An 18,451-nucleotide genomic window follows, 5' to 3' on the forward strand; every position below is an offset into this window, starting at 1 on the left:
ATATGCTTTGCATTCTCCTCTTTGATGTATTTCACCGCAGCAAACACAATTATACCTGGATTGGTTTTTCGTATATATTTTGTTTTTGTTGTGTTTGCTTTGACGTATGTGATATTTTTTTATAGCTCTCTAATTTGTTGAGTTGCCATTTCGCTGGCTTTGCAAATTCTAATGGCGTTCTGTAAAGTGACGTCATCTTCTGCTAACAATTTTTCTCTGCTTGTGTCGTTTTTATGCCTACCACAGTTTTGTCGCGCACGAGGGAGTCTTCTAGATTAGCGAATGCACATTTTTTTGCTTGGTTTTTTATTTTTGTAAAGAATTCTTCGAATGGCTCATTTTCGTTTTGCGCCATCGTATTAAATATATAACGTTCAAATGTAACACTTGTTTTGGGAGCGAAGTATTCCTCAAATTTGGCTTTTATTGCATCCATGTTGTTTGCCTGTTGGCTTGTAAGCGAAAATGAGTTGAATATATTGATTGCATCACTACCAATGCTCATGCGGGGTTCCAGGGGGGTGGGGGTGGGGGGGGGGGGGGAGGGGGGGGGGGACTTTTTTTGTATGGACTGTATTGAAGTATATAATACAAATCTACATACTAGTTTCTTATCACACAAAGGATTTTTAATCATTTTTAATTTTTCTTGCTTTTTTACGTTATTATTATAAATATTTAAAAAAAAAGTTCTCCCCCCTAGAACGTAAAAAAGCAAGAAAAATTTAAAATTAGTAAAAATCCCTTTTGTGATAGAAACTACTATGTAGATTTGTATTATATGCTTCATTACATTCAATACAAAAAAATAGTTCCCCCCCTGAAACCGCGCATGCCAATGCTGGACATGAATGTGGCGAACTGTATTTCGGCGCTTTTATTTTCCAATTGTGCCGCCGTTGCGAACCAATTGTATTGCTGGAGCCATTCCTTCCACGTGGTTGATACATTATTACTTGTGATTTGTAGAGGCTTTGGTTTGGTTGCTTCGTTTTCCGGCATAGCTTAAAACTTTCGTAGCAGTGCGGGTTCAAATCTCACTCCTGGGAGAAAAGGCTTTGGAGAGATTTACAAGGTATAATCGAAACAGCTGTCGCCTTGTCCGTCCTGATGTCACGTTGTTTAAATTTTTCCCAAATTATTAAATAAATTATAAATTAAAAATTGCTTCAAATAAATGTTTCCATACATTTAAAAACAATAAGGGTAATCCCCGCTTAAAACTCATACAAATAGACAACATTGGTTAATTCGTTGTAGTTCTATAAATAGAACAAAAAGCAACAACACCAAATTTCATTGAAACCGCCTTACCAACGCATAACTTTACCACATGACGCCTTACGAAGTATGGACTGTGAATAAAGAAAATATGCAAAGAAAGCAATTGGGATAAGGTTTACAACAACTAAGGCATGACGTGGCTGAATGCGTTTGTAACACTTCAACTATCGCAGGAGTGTGGGTTCAAATCTCACTCCTGGGAGAAAAGGCTTTGAAGAGATTTACAAGGTATAATCGAAACAGCTGTCGCCTTGTCCGTACTGATGTCACGTTGTTTAAAATTTTCCCAAATTTTTAAATAAATTAAAAATTGCTCCAATAAGTGTTCTAATACATTTAAAAGCAATAAGGGTAATCCCCGCTTAAAACTCATACAAAAAAGTTTTTTGTTTACTGAAGATTTTTAAGAATTAATGAACTTAACACCGGTAAATAATAATAGTGTTATTCAATTATTATTTTTGTTTATTGGGAAAAACTGAAAAGAGGAAATATTTACTGGCATATTGCGATGGTACCATTTCGAAAACCGCCACGTCATCATCTTCAGGCAATTTCATAATGTTTTTATATATTTCAACAGGTTTCACCGACGATCGAACCACGGGCAAACCGCAGAAATGACAATCGCTTAACTGGGTGTACATATTTGCTTTCTTTGCTAATTTCAGTTTTATCCCATTTTTTGTTTACCTTAAAATCTCTGCTCAGCAAATTTTCCAAAATAAAATTTTATGAAAAATTCCGATATAAAAATTAGTTGTCAAACAAAGTAAAAAATTTAAATCTTGTTTTTTTTCGGTTGCATCATGGTTGCCCCTCGGTTGGAAGCATGTTGAGACTCATAACATGCGGCACATATGTATGTATATTGCGTAGATTATAGATAAGTATGAATTTAACCTATTACAATATCCACATCGAGATTGTGCCAGAGTGGTGCGCGTCTCCCTGGGAAGAATTCTTTACTCTACTGTAAGTTTCGGATATTGGGGCTCCGTGAGACATTAATCGGCATAAGACTTATCCGACTGCTTTTGGCTGAGGGCCTTTTTCAGCCATAATTTCGAAATCGTAAAAGACTTCGTTTATTTGGGAACCAGCATTAACATTAACAACAACATCAGCTCTGAAATCCATCTTCTAGTATAAACGGCTGAATTCTTGTCTGCCGGATGTCTATGTAGTAATTGTGGAGATGTTTTAGGACCCTCACGTTTTTGGAAGTTTAACCTAAATTGATAGTTTAGCATTTATTGTCTTCCCTTTATGAGGAGTATTTACGGCTCGTTGTGTAGTTGATGTTCTGACGTCATAAGAAGACATCCTGTGGCATTTCTAAATGCGGTGTTTAAACAAGCCTGTAGCTTCCTTCGCTTTATTTCTCTTAAGCCCGATGACTGAATTGAAGACGCATAGCACACACGTGGCTGGCCAGTTGCTTAGGAAATAATGGTGACTTCTTCTGGTAGGGAAGTGAGCTCGAAATGTAAAAATTAAACAAAAATGGGAATGGGCCATAGCCTTCTTGGTTTGGATATTGACCATTGGCACTTCAAATAGTTTACCGTCCACCTTTTCAGGCTAGGGGGATAGGTAGACCCTTCCTTATCTTGCAGTAAAGTGCTGTGATTGATCGTGTGAAAAGCTTTGACAGGTCTTGTGCCACGAGTAGTGGTCTATAGTGGTAGTTTTGGTTCCATAAGCAATTTGTTTGAGTATTAATGGCATTTAGCCTTCCCGATACCGGACCACCTCGGGAAGTATTGATGGCCTTACCACAGTAAGGGGCGCTATAATAGTTTAAATTAATGTAACTTTTATTTTTTAATATACTTAGATGTTAATTTTTTAATTAATCAAATTCATTAATTTCAAATACAAAAATTTTCATGTTCAAAAGTATACACGATAAAATAATTTTATAAATTCAAAGTACATATAAAAATTCAAAGTAGATACATAATAATGAACCCTATATTTACTCCCCCTCCAGTGAAACGATAAGTTCGATAAACATTAATTAATATTAAAAGTAATTTTCTTTTTTGGTTGTTCTTTTGTAAAAATACATGTGGTTTGTGTGTGGTTATTTATATGTGCAGGTTTAAGTAAATCTATTGAAACTGTTTTAATTTTATTTCCATACTAGCAGGGTACCCGACGTTGTTCGGGATGCGTATTTATATTAAAGTGGCCCTTATTTTTTTTTTAAATATCGATATCTTGTGTCTTTAACCTTAGAACCGTGAGTTGGGCACTCAGTGCCCATATTAGGTTTTGATGTTGAATTACTGGGGACCGGGAAGTCCTATTAAATTTCTTTTTGGCAGACTGATAAATTGTAGATTTCTTTATGGTGTTTTAAAATATCAGGTGTATAACTGTTAAAATAAAATAGTAACGGCTTTTCATATGGTTGGTTCTCTGTACGTGAATTGGGGCACTCAGTGCCCATAATATTTCTTCATATATTTTGTATGGAAACATATAAATTTCTAACGGATTTTGGAGGATATTCTGCATTTTTATCAGTTCTGCCTAAAAGTTTCAAGTGAACAGTTTGATTACATATTTTATAAAAATTTTGTTTGAAATGAGTGAGCAATTAGCAGTTTATTTGGCAAACCTACGCCGTGAATTGACTGAAGAAGAAGAGGAAAATCTTGCAAATTATTTCAATGAGCACGAAAACGATGATGATGATGGTGGAAACGACCCTACATTTGAAGGCGATGATGAACCAATACCCAGCGACCAGTCTGACTTTGGAGACGAAAATGCACCGCCCATTCCAGACCCACGTTTTGAAGAATATGACCACGAGCAAGCACCGCTAGATATGGATCCCGCTGAAAACGTATCTTTTTCAAGTTCAGCTATTGGGAGAAACCGTGGAGAAAAATATTGTGGCCAAGGAAGGAACGACCGAACTGTATGGTGGTCAATGCCAAGTCAAACTGAAGAACGGCGAACAGAACTGGCATTGGAAATGCGCAGGCAATCAACGTCCATATGCACGAAAAGATTTGAGTCAAAAAGAGACGCATTCATACGTGTTTTCCCAGTGTCTCTTGTTGAAGGTATTGCTCTTGATACGAATAGGAAAGCTAAAAGAGTAATTGAAGCCAATATGCGTCAAGCAGTTCCAAAAAAATTGAGATATTGGCAGGACACGAATGTTGATGAAATATATGTTTTATTGCAATAATTTTATACGCCGGTGCTGAAAAAGCAAACTTAGTTCAATCCAAGGATCTTTTTCACAAAATGAACATGCCCTTTTATAGAGCAGTGATGTCATTGTATCGATTTGAGCAATTGTGCCGCTTTTTACGCTTTGACGATTCCAGGACTCGCGCTGAGAGATTACGGCACGATAAGTTGGCGCCTATTCGTCATGTATGGACATTATTCTTGGAAAATTTGACGACGCCCTACATTCAATGTAAAGAATTGACAATTGATGAACAGTTACTTTCAACAATAAACCGATGCAGTTTCCGCCAATATATTCCATCTAAGCCTGGAAAATATGGCATAAAAATATTTTGGCTTGTTGACGCAAAAACCAATTATCCCGTTTCAGGTGAGGTATATTTGGGTTCACAGCCTAATGAACAGAGGTCTACTGGCATCGCGCGCAGTCTCGTAATGCGACTCAGTAATCGCTATTTGGATAAGGGTGTAAATATCACGATGGACAACTTTTTCACAAGCTACGACTTGGCAGAGGAATTGCTTGCACGGAATACGACCTTGGTGGGCACAATAAGAGGAAATAAGCCCCAATTGCCAAAGCTTTTTACATCTTCTGAAGAAGCAAAAAAAAGGGATATATTTGAATCAGTGTTTTGCTTTTCAAATTCAATACAATTGGTAAGCTTTACATCACATTCAAAGAAAAACGTCCTGCTACTTTCAACAGCCCATGGCAGTGAAGAAATGAATCCTGTGACAAAAAAACCACAAGTCATACATGACTATAATGAGCATAAAGGAGGAGTCGAAACTTTTGACAAAATGCTACGCAGATTCACAGGCAAAAGAAAAACAAACCGCTGGCCCATGGCATTATTTTATAATATGCTGGACGTTGCTGCACTTGCTGCACTCAGGCTTTTTGAGCATAGTAACCCTACATGGAACATGGCGCTAGCACAGAAACAATTGCACAATCGATGCAAAACAAAAATTAATTCTGCAACTAAAATTGCAATGGATTTGATAGATTTTAAAATAGTTCCTTCAGTATCGAGATCGCGTCCAACAGTACAGGTAAGTTTTCCGAGCTTATATAATTTCAAAATAATTTCATTATTTTCCTTTCCCAGGTAAACACTTTGAAACGACGGTGTGGAACCTGCAGAACTGCTAAAGTCGACAACAAAACAACGGCAGTTTGCGACCATTGTCTTACTCCGACCTGCACCAAACACTATTTAAGGACTTGCGAAAAGTGTTACTTCGAAAAATACAATGCCGATGCTGATACGGACTCAGATATTGGTGAAGACGAGGACAATATTCCAACAACGTCAACATCAAATCACAACGCATCAAAAAGACAGCAGAGAACTTCACCCATTTGAGAGATCCAAAACTTAAACTTTATAAGATTTTTACTTTTATATATTAAAAAATATCTGCTTATAACAAAATAAATATGTTTCATTGAATTATATAAATAAATAAACGAAATATTGGCTTTTTCATAAAAAAACCTTATAAAAAGCTTAAATTTTCATACAAAATACATTACTGGGCACTGAGTGCCCAAGACACGAGATTAGGTTGTATGGCCATGTCACGGTTCTAAGGTTAACTTAACAAATTTTAAAACATTTCTGCTAACCTAAATCACGAAACCATGTGCAGGCTCCGTTTATATAAAACAATATTTATTTTCCCACATTATCCTTCCTCCCCTTTTATTGCTTGGTGCATCCCACTTACTTTTTCTGTGCCTTTTTCTGGCGATCCCATTCTTATCTCGCGCTCAACTTCTTTTCGGTATTTTCTTCACTCTTCCCCCACATTTCTATTACCATATCTTATTTTCAGTTCTATTGTCTAAGCTTACCGCTAAAGCATGCAATAAAATCAGTAAATATTGCTTCAATCGGTTAAAAGTTATAAGCCGTAAATTACATACATATATGGATATACATACACATTCAAAATATAAAACAGAAAATACTTACAGATCCTGTTGATATAACAGAGAATAAAAGAAAGTTTTTTTTATATATGGATACATACATGTTTATTTCGCTTGCAAAATCGTTGAGTTTGACAAAAAAAAACTACGTACACATTTTTAAAATTGTTAGTTTTTACAATTTAGGTTGGAAAAAATAACACTTTTTTGTTGAGTGAATAATTTTAAAAGAATTCATTTTGATAGCTTTTTACGACTTTCTAATTTTTAATTGTTGCATACATTAAGGCGAATTATATAAAACTGTTATAGAGTAACTTATGCGCATATATAGACATATATAGCATTATGATTGTTATAAAAGTGAATGCTTACATACTTAGCACACATAAAACAAAATTATTCCAAGCTCTTCAATGTGAATGTATGTTTATGTGTGGAGAGTTAACTTGTAATACAAAATTTAACATTTTTAATGCTTATTAAAAAAAAAGAATTGTTTTATAATGCTTCCTTATAAACAACGTTTGATGTGGAAGTGTTAGGAACATAGACGATTAATTTGTCTGCTTCACTAACACGTGAGAGCGTCCCGTAAAGCTGGCCATGAGAAAAGCAACTCACAGTCAGAGCAACGCCCACAACACTCATCGTCTGTTGATTGTCATAACATAGCAAAGGCTCACCGGGAATTGAACACGTTTAAATCTAAAGGGGTTGTTTGGTATAAGGGGGATACGTGGTATAAAGACTCTCTCTCCTCTGCCACTGCCTATCAAAATTTCTGCTTCAATTATATTTTGTTTTAGAGAAACAACTTTGAGCCTCGTTCCATTGCACAATTTTGGTGGGCTTAGGTTACGCAACAGAATAATTGGTCCGCCGATTTTCAAAATAATTTTATGGGATGGAAGTCCAGGTGCACTAAGGCTATTTAAAAACTCCACAGGGAAATTTGTTGAGTCATCTTGCTCCAAAACTCTGTTGATTGAAAAGTATTCGACCTCCTCTCCCTGAATATCGTTGAGTATATACGAATTGATTTTCAAAACCTGGTCATTTCGTGGCGTCAAGATAACCCTCTCGAAAAGCCAAAAGTTATCATGACAGACTTCTAGATCATTATAAACAGTAGAAATTAGTTCTTGCAAAGAATGTACGGTACGGCACAAATTATCGGGCAGTGTAATTTTGCCCTCTTCTTCGGGCTATGTACCATTTCCAATCTTTAGCAAAGTTTCGGAGAAGTTCTGCGCATTTATGTTGCCTCCGATTCGAGCGCGCATATTTTCTGTTAAATGCATTCTTTTAATGTTACACCATAAATATGAGCTCTTCAAACACGCTCGTATTTCATCTGCTCTTGTACCGCGTGGTATGACCGGTAGTATCTGCCGAAAATCTCCACAAAAGAGAAAAGTAACACCACCCATAACTTGGTCATTTTGGCGTATATCCCTCAGCGTTCTGTCCACAGCTGTCCGCTTCGCCATGGTGCATTCATCCCATATTAGCAACACACAGTCACGAATAACGCTGGCTTTTTCGCAATTTCTTGCTATGTTGCACGTTGGATATTCATTGATATCTAAGTGTATGGGGATTTTGAACATGGAATGGGCAATGGGATAGTAAGTCCCCCCCCCATTGACAAAACTGTATTCTGAAGTTCGATTAAGCATTGATTAACAGCTCTGTCACGCATTACGTTGTTAATTTCCCCTTCAATATGGCGTCGCATGCTTCTGAGATAGTCTTCTGACAGCTTATCCTTGTGTTTTACCCACAGAGCCATAGGATTCGATAGAGAACAAAATACCACTAAAACGCAAAACAAATGTCGCAACCGGCTTGGACTGTCACTAATGCTTGCTTCGGATATAGCATTATCCCAATGCTTGTCATCGTCAAGCAAGTGGCGTTCTCGGCAAGCATCGCGAAAAGTGGGATATTCAACTCCCAAAAAAGTGCGAAGGTCCGAAAAGGAAGTAGGTCCTCGTACTGTATGCAACAACAACCGCAAGTAAAAACACTCGGCATTGTTCGGATGAACCATATATACACGTCCAATGACATGTTCCTTAAAAATGCCGGGCTCCCCATCTACAGATCTGCCCCGTTTCCTGCGGTTAAAAATACCTCTTTGCTTATCATACGTGTAATAAGAGGGAACCTCCTCACCCATTAATGTCCTCGCAAACCTGTCTCTTTCGCAAAGCCGACAGTATGCCAGTAAAGTGGTTTGCCTCGGGTTTTCTACTCGATCTGTCACGTTTTCGCAATTGAAGTATATCCTTTGCCCTCCTTCTAGATGAACCTCCAAATGCACTACAGGTGGATATCGCTCATGAATGGGAAAGCTTAATATTCTCCAAACGGCCTCTGAAGAGCTTATATAACGCCCTGATTGAAATCTAGTTATTTCGTCATTCTCATTCCTTAACGCAAACGTTGTCTGGCCACTTCCCTTATTTATATACTTGCATATATATTTAATGGATGATACACTACTGCACACTTCCACGTTGATGTGGGCATGAAACGTTTTGGAGAGTACAGGTGAATATGGTACGACCCATCTATTGTCCAAAATTATATCTTCACCACGTAATCTTAAAGTAGCAGTAAGCCCACCTTTTTCTGGGGACCGTCGCCGATAAGAGGGATATCCATCCTCTCCCGTTATGGTGTGTTCTATAAGTGCCCGTGGATAATCTTTCGAGCATCGGCCGTCCTGCATGCATGGAGAGTTGCTATTTAATATCTCGCAAGGACCATGGACCATGTGTGTTCTTACTATGTCAAATAGTGTGGCATCTGTGTTGCTGTCTGGAAATTCGGCACTTATCACATTATCAATATCGTAAGGGCGTATTTTGTCTTCCAACCAGAGAAGTACATGTGCATGTGATAGACCTCGTTTTTGCCACTCAACGCTGTACATAAAGCACAAAGCTGACCCAAACAGATTCTCCTTTGTAATTAGGCGTATTAGAGCTTTAAGTTTTAAGTGGAACACTCCAGCTATTATGTCGTGCCGATCGTATGCATTTTGACCAGGCAAAAGTTGCTGTGTAATTTCAGCCCACTTCGGATTTGTTGGCATCGTTATAAAGAATTTAGGCTTTCCATATTTTCTAACGTAGCAAAAAGCATCCTGTGTACGTTCGTGCATGTATCGTGGACCTCCCGTAAAACTGGACGGAAGTATTACTAATCTGCCCAAATTTTCTGTACCTCCATCTTGTTTCATAGCATCACGTAAGTGCACATACTCCTCAGCACGCAACCGTCTTTGATTAGTCCGTATGTAAACCAAACGCTCGGTTTCAATTTTAGCATACATATCGACGATAAACTGTATAAATAGTCCACGAAATCTTTGCAAGTATACACAACTGTGTGCTCTTATCCCCGTGACAAAAAATTAATGGGTATTGAAGCGCATCGTATGATCGATGTGTCTCGTATATACGATGAAGACGATCGTCATGAGTGCGCAAAACAATATCGCGCCTTTCACACTCTTGGTCAACTAAAACAACTGCAAGTTCATTTGTAGTAGGTCTTAGATGTTCTGTTGCGGGCCTTTTATCAGCACATATTACAAATTTATAATTATTATTTGATCAAACTACTATTAAGTTGTGGAAATTTTTCGTTTCTAATAGCCGCCTGACCTTCATAATTCGCTACGAAATATATTTGCAGGAACTTTGGCTCATTCTCGGGTAACAATGGACCAATAAGGTGATAAACCTGCCCTTGGATTTTGAAGGTAGGCATAAAAGGTCCTTCCGTCACTTGTTTTGCTCCAAAAGATGTCATTTGAAATGCACTGTTATACGCACGAATGTTTTCTAAAAAGCAGAGGAGACAGAAAACGGTTATAAATACCGTGATGTCTGATGAATTGGAAGTACCCATAGGGTTACCACAAGGCTCAGTTTTGGCACCGATACTGTTCTTAATTTATATTAATGATATAGTTAACGCTATTGGAGGTTGTGAAATTAAACTATTCGCTGATGATGCATTAATAATGATTAGTGAGAATAATATTAATTCTGCACTTTCTAAAATACAACATGAACTGAATAACCTGTATAAATGGTTGTGCGGAAATAGACTGAAACTTAATATAAATAAAACGAAATTTATGATAATAACAAGGAGGAACGTTAATGAGGATATAATTGGTTTAAAAATAAATGATGAAAGCATACAAAAAGTTGACAGTATAAAATAGTTGGGAATTATAATTGATAACAAACTCAAGTTTGAAGAACATATAAACTACACAGTCCAGAAAGTTGCGAAAAAAATTGGGGTTATGCAGAGAACATCCAAATATATTCAAAAAAAGTACAAAATAATTATATATAAGTCCATTATAGAACCGCACTTTGTAAACTGCCCATCTATTCTATTCATTGTGTCAGACAAAGAAATAGATAAACTTCAAAAGATGCAAAACAGATGTATGAGGTTTATTCTTAAAAAACCTAGAGATACTCGTACGGCTGATATGCTGAGAAGTTTGAACTGGTTAAGTGTAAAGCAAAAGATTTTTTTTCACGTATGAAGTTTATATTTAATATTAAAAGTGAAAATGTACCTGAATATCTAAGTAAAAACGTAGTATTAGTTAAGCAAACACATAACATTAATACAAGGAATAAACACAATTTCAAACTGCCTTTATTCAGAACTGAAATAGATCAGCAAAATATTTTTTATAAAGGTCTAAAAAGTTTCAATGAACTGCCTATAGATATAAAAAGTTGTAATGAAATCGGGGCTTTTAAAGCAAAACTTTATGAATATTGTAAAACTTTAGCAATAAGATAGTAAATTGTAATATAATTTAATTTATGAATTAGGCTTTTTTGCCGTAATAAATAAATGAAATGAAATGTGCTTTGACTGCGAGTGATCACCGTTGAGCAGAGCTTTCAAAACTTCAGGCGGATTTAGGAAAATTTCGTAACTGACCTTTCCATTGGAACAACACATTCCAACCGTTTCTTTTTGGAATTTAAGGGCTTCACAAAATCTGAATTTCAAATTCATTTCGCCAATTAATGAGTATTTAGCATAATCTACTAAAGGGTTATATGCAAAAGCACTTTTTGTCTTAGTAATCCAGGAGAGTAAGCCGCTACCTACATCAATATTTGGGGGAAGCTCTTCAGAGTCATTTTGTTCCCTATTTAGCGTATGTCGTACGCGGTCAACATGCAGGCGAACTTGGCGATTTTCCTCTGTCTCCAACTGCCGTATTCCGCGTATTCTTTCCCTCTCGTTGGCCCTGTATGTTTCTTGATCTTCACGTAGGCGTTCGTAATTTTCTGCAGTCATAACTATACTGCTGTGTTGGTTGCTACTTTCCAGCATTCTAGTAATGTTATGGCGATGTCGATCATTTATCAAACGTTCCTCACGATGCGAAAACGTTTCGGATGTCCTATGCTCAAAATCGGCGTTCAACATATTGACCATTTCATTACTTGTTTGGCATAACCTTGGACTTGTTGAGCGGATGCGCTGCTCATTTAACCGGACTCCCTTTCGACAACAGGTTCAGAACCTCGAGACAATATGTGGCGCTCTCGGTCATTGCTGAGTCGTATATGTTGTTCTTCTTCATTTTCAAAGAAGCGATTTAAATTTGTCCTAATTTGCTGCGTACTTAAACGAATTTCTCTCTCAGGGGAGGTTTCTAATTCGCCCATTGGTCACTTGTTTCCTGTGACCTTAAGTTTGCTGAGCGGATGCGTTGATCATTTAAACGGCATTCTCTTTCGACAAAAAGGTTCAGAACCTCGAGACAATATGTGGCGCTCTCGGTCATTGCTGAGTCGTATAAGTTGTTCTTCTTCATTTTCAAAGAAGCGATTTCAATTTGTCCTAACTTGCTGCGTACTTAAACGAATTTCTCTCTCCGGCGGGTTTCTAATTCGCGAGACAGCGCGTGACTTTCACGATCAGCCATCTGCCTATTGGCCCTTTGGTCACTTGTTTCCTGTGACCTTAAGTTTTCTGAGCGGATGCGTTAATCATTTAAACGGCATTCTCTTTCGACAACAGGTTCAGAACCTCGAGACAATATGTGGCGCTCTCGGTCATTGCTGAGTCGTATAAGTTGTTCTTCTTCATTTTCACAGAAGTGATTTAAATTTGTCCTAACTTGCTGCGTATTTAAACGAATTTCTCTCTCAGGGGAGGTTTCTAATTCGCGAGACAGCGCGTGACTTTCACGATCAGCCATCTGCCTATTGTCCCTTTGGTCACTTGTTTCCTGTGACCTTAAGTTTGCGGAGCGGATACGCTGATCATTTAGCCGGGACTCTCTCTCGACAACAGGTTCAGAACTTCGAGACAATACATGGTGCTCTCGGTCAGTGTTGAGTCGTGTATGTCGACCTTCACTGCTTTCAAAAAATCGATTTAAATTAGTCCTAACTTGCTGCAAACTAAGACGAATTTCTCTTTCGTGCGGTGCTTCCAATTCGCGCGACAAAGCATGGCGTTCCCTATCAATATGTCGGCGCGCATCAGTTTCGGAAGGAGTTTCATAGACCTGATAAATGCTATATGTTCTCTATTTGCCGAAAGCCTCGTTTCATAATTTTCACTCGATTCTTATGATCGCATTAGTCTTAACCTCTTAGCAGTTTTAGTGCGTTTAGATAAATTTGAACGCTTTTTGGGCATAGTGCTTCTAAAAATAAAGCAATGAAAATTAAATGGGCACATAACAAATAACCTTTCCGACATTTGGCATTACAGCATTTACGAAAATTTTATTTAGTGTATGTGTACGACAACCAATCGCACACCTACCAAAGCATCGCAGTACACACGAAAACTTTGCGCCACCTGTCAGCGAATTGATAAATCGAATTGCACCAAAAGGTTTGAGTCCCTGATTAACGCGTGTAAAAGGTTTAAAATCTTAGCTAAAAGTATTTCATATTGTAGGTAAATTTATAGATTTTGGAGCAAATACATTTTGACCGATAACTCAGTTATCGATTAATTTATCGAAATATCACAAAATTCAAATGAAACCTGTGACCTTCCTCTATTGTTTGATGCCCATATTGTACGCATATTTAGAGGTTTTAAGTAACTTCATTTTAACCGATTATCGTAATATGGCAGCGTGAAATAATTTTTTTTGGTACGCCACTGTATCTATTCATGAATTTGATTTATATGAAATTGAAAAAAAACTTTGCAAAGGCATTCTTTGATATTTGTTTGGAAACTAAGTGCATTTTCCTTCGTTTTTCAAAAAAAAAAATCCTTAAAAGTAGCTTAATTATAGCTTAAATAACTATATCTTTTTTGTTTCTCACGCGATTTTAATGAAATAAGTTCTAGATTCCCTTCTGGATTACAGGCTATCCATCTGTGAAAGTCTCATAAAAATCCATTCGTTAGTTTCCGAGACTATCGATATCATTCAGACAAACAGACAAACCGACAAACAGACAAACAGAAAAAAGTGGTGCCGGTGGATTCTACGACATTCTAAACGTCAAGTACACTCATTTTTTTTTAGAAATCTTGTTTACAGACACGATTTTCTAGAGATTTAATCTTAAAAGTTTTTCAAATTTGGAAATAACTTTAAACGGTCCTTCAAATGGTGCTTGTAAGTTTGTTTTATTTAAAACTTTAACAAAAACATATTCACAATTAATTAAAGATTTTTGTGATGAAACATCTTTGATCGAACAATTGAAAAAAATTCTCTTAGTGTAGAGAGAGTTTCATTTGTATTATCAATTCATCACTATTATTAGAAACAACTAGTTCACCAGGCAGTCTTAACGTTTGTCCGTATACAAGTTCAGCAGAGGAACATTTAAGGTCTTCTTTAATTGCAGTTCGTAAACCTAAAAGAATTCAAGGTAAAATATCTGACCAATGTATTGAATCATCGGACGCTGTAATTGAAGTTTTTAATGTTCTATGGAATCTTTGTATCATTCCATTTGATTGTGAATGATATGGAGAAGTAAGTATTTTATGTGAACCTAATAAATTTTGTTAAGTCAGTGAATAATTTTTAAGTAAATTCTGAACCTTGATCAACTGTTATATTAAGTGGAATACCAAAACGAGGAATATAATTTTGTACAAATGTAGGTGCAACAGTGTTTGCTAAAATATCTTTAAGTGGATATGCTTCGTGCCAACGCGTATGTCTATCAATAATAGTTAAAATATATTGATTGTCTTTTGAAATAGGTAATGGTCCAACAAGATCCATAATAATCATATTGAAAACGACCAGAAGGTATATCAATTTTCTTAACTGGAGATTTTGTATACTTTGAAATTTTAGATTTTTGACAATTAATACACGTTGTTATCCAATTATTAATTTCTTTTCGCATATTTGGCCAAAAATATTTGAATTAGACATCTAGTTGTTCGAACACTAGGATGTGATAAAGAATGAATTGTATCGAAAATAATTTTTCGCATAGAATTTGGAATGGTTGTTGAGAAGTATCACATCAAATATTTAGATGAAGAACTGGTGTATTAATTTGTTTCAAATTACTATTAAAATTTTTATCAGATAATATATCACAAAGATTTTTATCTTTTTGTTGCTCTTCATATACAATTTGAAAATTAGTATCTTTAGTTGAAATTTCATAAATATCAGGAATTCTATATAGTGTGTCTGCAACAAGCCAAGACGCTTGAAGCCATTTTGCTCCCCCACTTCAAAGCAAATTTGCAGCTAGCCTGTCATCAGCATGGCTTTAGAAAACTCCATAGCACCACCACCGCGCTAAATGCCATTAGCACCCAGATAAATTGTGGTTTAAGTCAGAAGCCCCACCATAGAACAGTACTTGTAGCGCTAGACCTATCAAAAGCTTTTGATACGGTCAACCATAGCACGTTACTGCAAGACTTGGAAGGGTCTACCCTTCCCCCATGTCTTAAAAGGTGGACCGCAAATTATCTGGGTGGTCGGCCGGCATCGGTGCAAGTCAGAAACGACATATCAAAGCCAAGAAGAATTAAACAAGGGGTGCCTCAGGGTGGTGTCCTATCCCCACCTCTGTTTAATTTTTACATATCAAAACTACCTTCGCCGCCAGAAGGAGTTACTATCGTTTCTTACGCCGATGACTGCACTATAATGGCCACAGGTCCGGGCCCAAAGATCGATGAGCTTTGCAACAGAATAAACGGCTACCTCCCTGATCTCTCCAGTTTTTCGCCCCGCGTAACCTGGCATTATCACCGACTAAATCATCCGCGACACTATTTACAACTTGGACGTCCCAAATGTCGACCATTTTGAACATCCACGTCAATGGCACTACGCTACCGACTGTCCTACACCCCAAAATCTTGGGAGTGACGTTTGATCAGGATCTACATTTTGGTGAGCACGCAGCCGCAATTGTTCCGAAAATCCAGAGCCGTAATAAAATCCTCAAATCCCTTGCTGGCAGTATTTGCGGAAAAGACAAAGGAACACTCATTACCACATACAAAGCAATTGGCCAGCCGTATGCGTGCTACGCGTCCCCTATATGGTCGCCAAGCCTAAAAACTACCCACTGAAAGAAGTTACAGGCCTGCCAAAATACTGCGCTCAGAACCGCCACGGGCTGTCTTCTTATATCCCCAGAACACCATCTACATAATGAGGCGAGAATACTCCCCATCAGGGAGAGAAATGAGATGCTAACCAAACAATTCCTGTTGAATACCCATAAACCTGGGCATCCCAACAGACATTTGATTGATGATCCAGCACCGCCTAGGGACTTAAGGAGTCATCTCCGTAAGCATTTTGAGGAAATACGGCACCTGAGAACTCAGCCGTATGAAGCAAAAAAACACAAGCAGGTCCTTGGTGAACTCCACAAACAGGCGTCGGACCTTTATGCCAGGAATTGCCCGGTGAATCCAGTACTCAAAGAACAGTACCCAAAACTTGCGGAAGAGGAACGCATACTCTCCAGGGAAACGCGAGTCACTCTGGCTCAACTTCGAACTGGATACTGTAACAGGTTAAACTCTTACATATCCAGAATCAACCCCGACATACAAAATGTATGCCCCGATTGCAATGTGTCCCCACATGACACCAACCATCTCTTTAATTGTAATGTGGAACCAGCGTTTCTAACGCCCCTTTCATTATGGTCGCACCCCTGTCGAAACAGCAAGTTTCCTTGGACTCCCTTTAGAGGATATTGATGACAATTTGTGGTCGGTCGCAGCTACTAGGTGGGGCGAAACATTGCTACAACAACAACAACAACAATATTTTCTTTTCCTGAAACAAATTGAATATCACTAGTGAATTGAGCTATGTATTCAAGATGTCGAATCTGACGAGGTGATCTATCTGTTTTTGAATTTAGAATATGAGTTAATGGTTTATGTTCTGTATAAACAGAAAAAATTCTACCTTCCAAAAAATTTTTAAAATGTTTTATAGAATTGTATATCGCGAGTAATTCATTTCAGTTGGTGTTAATTTACGTGAAAAATAAGCAAGTGATTCTAAATTGTTGTTGCTAATTTGTTGCAAAACTGCTTCAATTGCTATATTTGATGCACCTACTGACAGTGAAAGTGCAAAGAAGGCAATTGGGATAAGGTTTACAACAACTAATGCATGCAGTGGCTTAATGCGTTTGTAACACTTCAACCATCGTAGGAGTGCGGGTTCAAATCCTACTCCCGGGAGAAAAGGCTTTGAAGAGATTTATAAGGTATAATCGAAACAGCTGTCGCCTTGTCCGTCCTGATGTCACGTTGTTTAAATTTTTCCCAAAGAAAGTTGACCATGTTTGTCGAAATGTGTAAGTTAAGTTTTTTGAGTAAGAAGTTTTTTAACATTTCAAAAGCTGTTGAAGTCTTCTCAGTCCAATTTAATTGTTTTAGTTTGTTTTTAATTGTAAATGTTAACATTTCGTGGGACAAAGTTCTACTGCTAACATTTTAACATATCTATGGTAATTATTTACCATACCAAGAAATTTTTGTAATTTATTAATAGAAATTGGTTTTTCAAAATTAGTGATGACTTCAATGTGTTCTAAAGAAGGTCTTATAACTTAAGAAGGAATTTCGTAACAGAGAAAATCAAATTTAGTTACTCCAAAGATACATTTATTCGGTTTAATATTTAAATTATATTTTTCGAGTCTTTGAAATACAGATTTTAAATGTTCAATATGTTGAACTTCATTATCACTAGCAACTAGTATGTCATCAGTGTAAACAAAAACAAAATCTAAACCTGAAAATACTTCGTTAATAAAACGTTGAAACGTTTGAGCACTGTTTCGAAGACCAAATGGCATACGTATAAACTCAAAAATGCCAAATGGACTATTAATTACTGTTTTGTGGATATCATCTTCTGCCATTGGAATCTGGTGATATGCACGAACAAGATCAATTTTTGAAAATATTTGTTGTTTTTTTTAATCTATTTATAAGTCATGAATATGAGGTAATGGATATCTATCTGGTATTGTAATAAAATTAATTCGCTATAATCTGCACAAGGTCTCCAATCATTACGTTCTTTTTTAGGAACTAAATGTAGAGGAGAAGCAATATGAGAACTAGAAGGTCTACAAATACCTGTTTTAATTAAAATTCAACTTCTGTTTTAGCTATTTTTAATTTAATTGGGTCAAGACGACGATGTTTAGAAAAAGGTAAAACACCTTCTGTTTCAATGCGATGAACCGTTTGATGCTGCACATGTTTAGTGTAATCTGCAAGTACAAGTAATTGAAGGAAATAGATTTAACATGTTGGTAAATTTATTTTCTGAAAAAGATATTTTAATCGAAAATATATAAAATAATTTTATAAATTCAAAGTATATAAATTCAAAGTAGATACATAATAATGAGCCCTATAGACGCTGCTGTGGCGGACGGTTCTTTCCCCGTATATAATACTGGACCGCTGAGCCCGCCTTGTCGGACAGGT

The 18,451-nt window shown here is 36.9% G+C and overlaps 2 protein-coding genes across 4 annotated transcripts in view; both read left to right on the forward strand.

The window, feature by feature from the left end:
* The window catches only part of Hph (HIF prolyl hydroxylase), a 562,987-nt gene that overhangs the window by 100,291 nt on the left and 444,245 nt on the right, over positions 1 to 18,451 (forward strand). The window lies entirely within an intron of this gene.
* LOC137236844 (uncharacterized) lies at positions 5,308 to 5,876 on the forward strand. Its single transcript, XM_067759875.1, has 2 exons — positions 5,308 to 5,562; positions 5,619 to 5,876. The coding sequence occupies exons 1-2, from the start codon at positions 5,308 to 5,310 to the stop codon at positions 5,874 to 5,876; spliced, it is 513 nt and encodes a 170-aa protein (XP_067615976.1).

Source organism: Eurosta solidaginis, chromosome 1, assembly GCF_040869045.1.
Source record: "Eurosta solidaginis isolate ZX-2024a chromosome 1, ASM4086904v1, whole genome shotgun sequence".
NCBI classification, from domain to species: Eukaryota; Metazoa; Arthropoda; class Insecta; order Diptera; family Tephritidae; genus Eurosta; species Eurosta solidaginis.

Coding starts and splice junctions, on each gene's coding strand:
- LOC137236844 (XM_067759875.1), top strand. CDS start 5,308: ATGCTACGCAGATTCACAGGCAAAAGAAAAACAAACCGCTGGCCCATG. Junction 5,563..5,618: donor GATCGCGTCCAACAGTACAG/GTAAGTTTTCCG, acceptor TTCCTTTCCCAG/GTAAACACTTTGAAACGACG.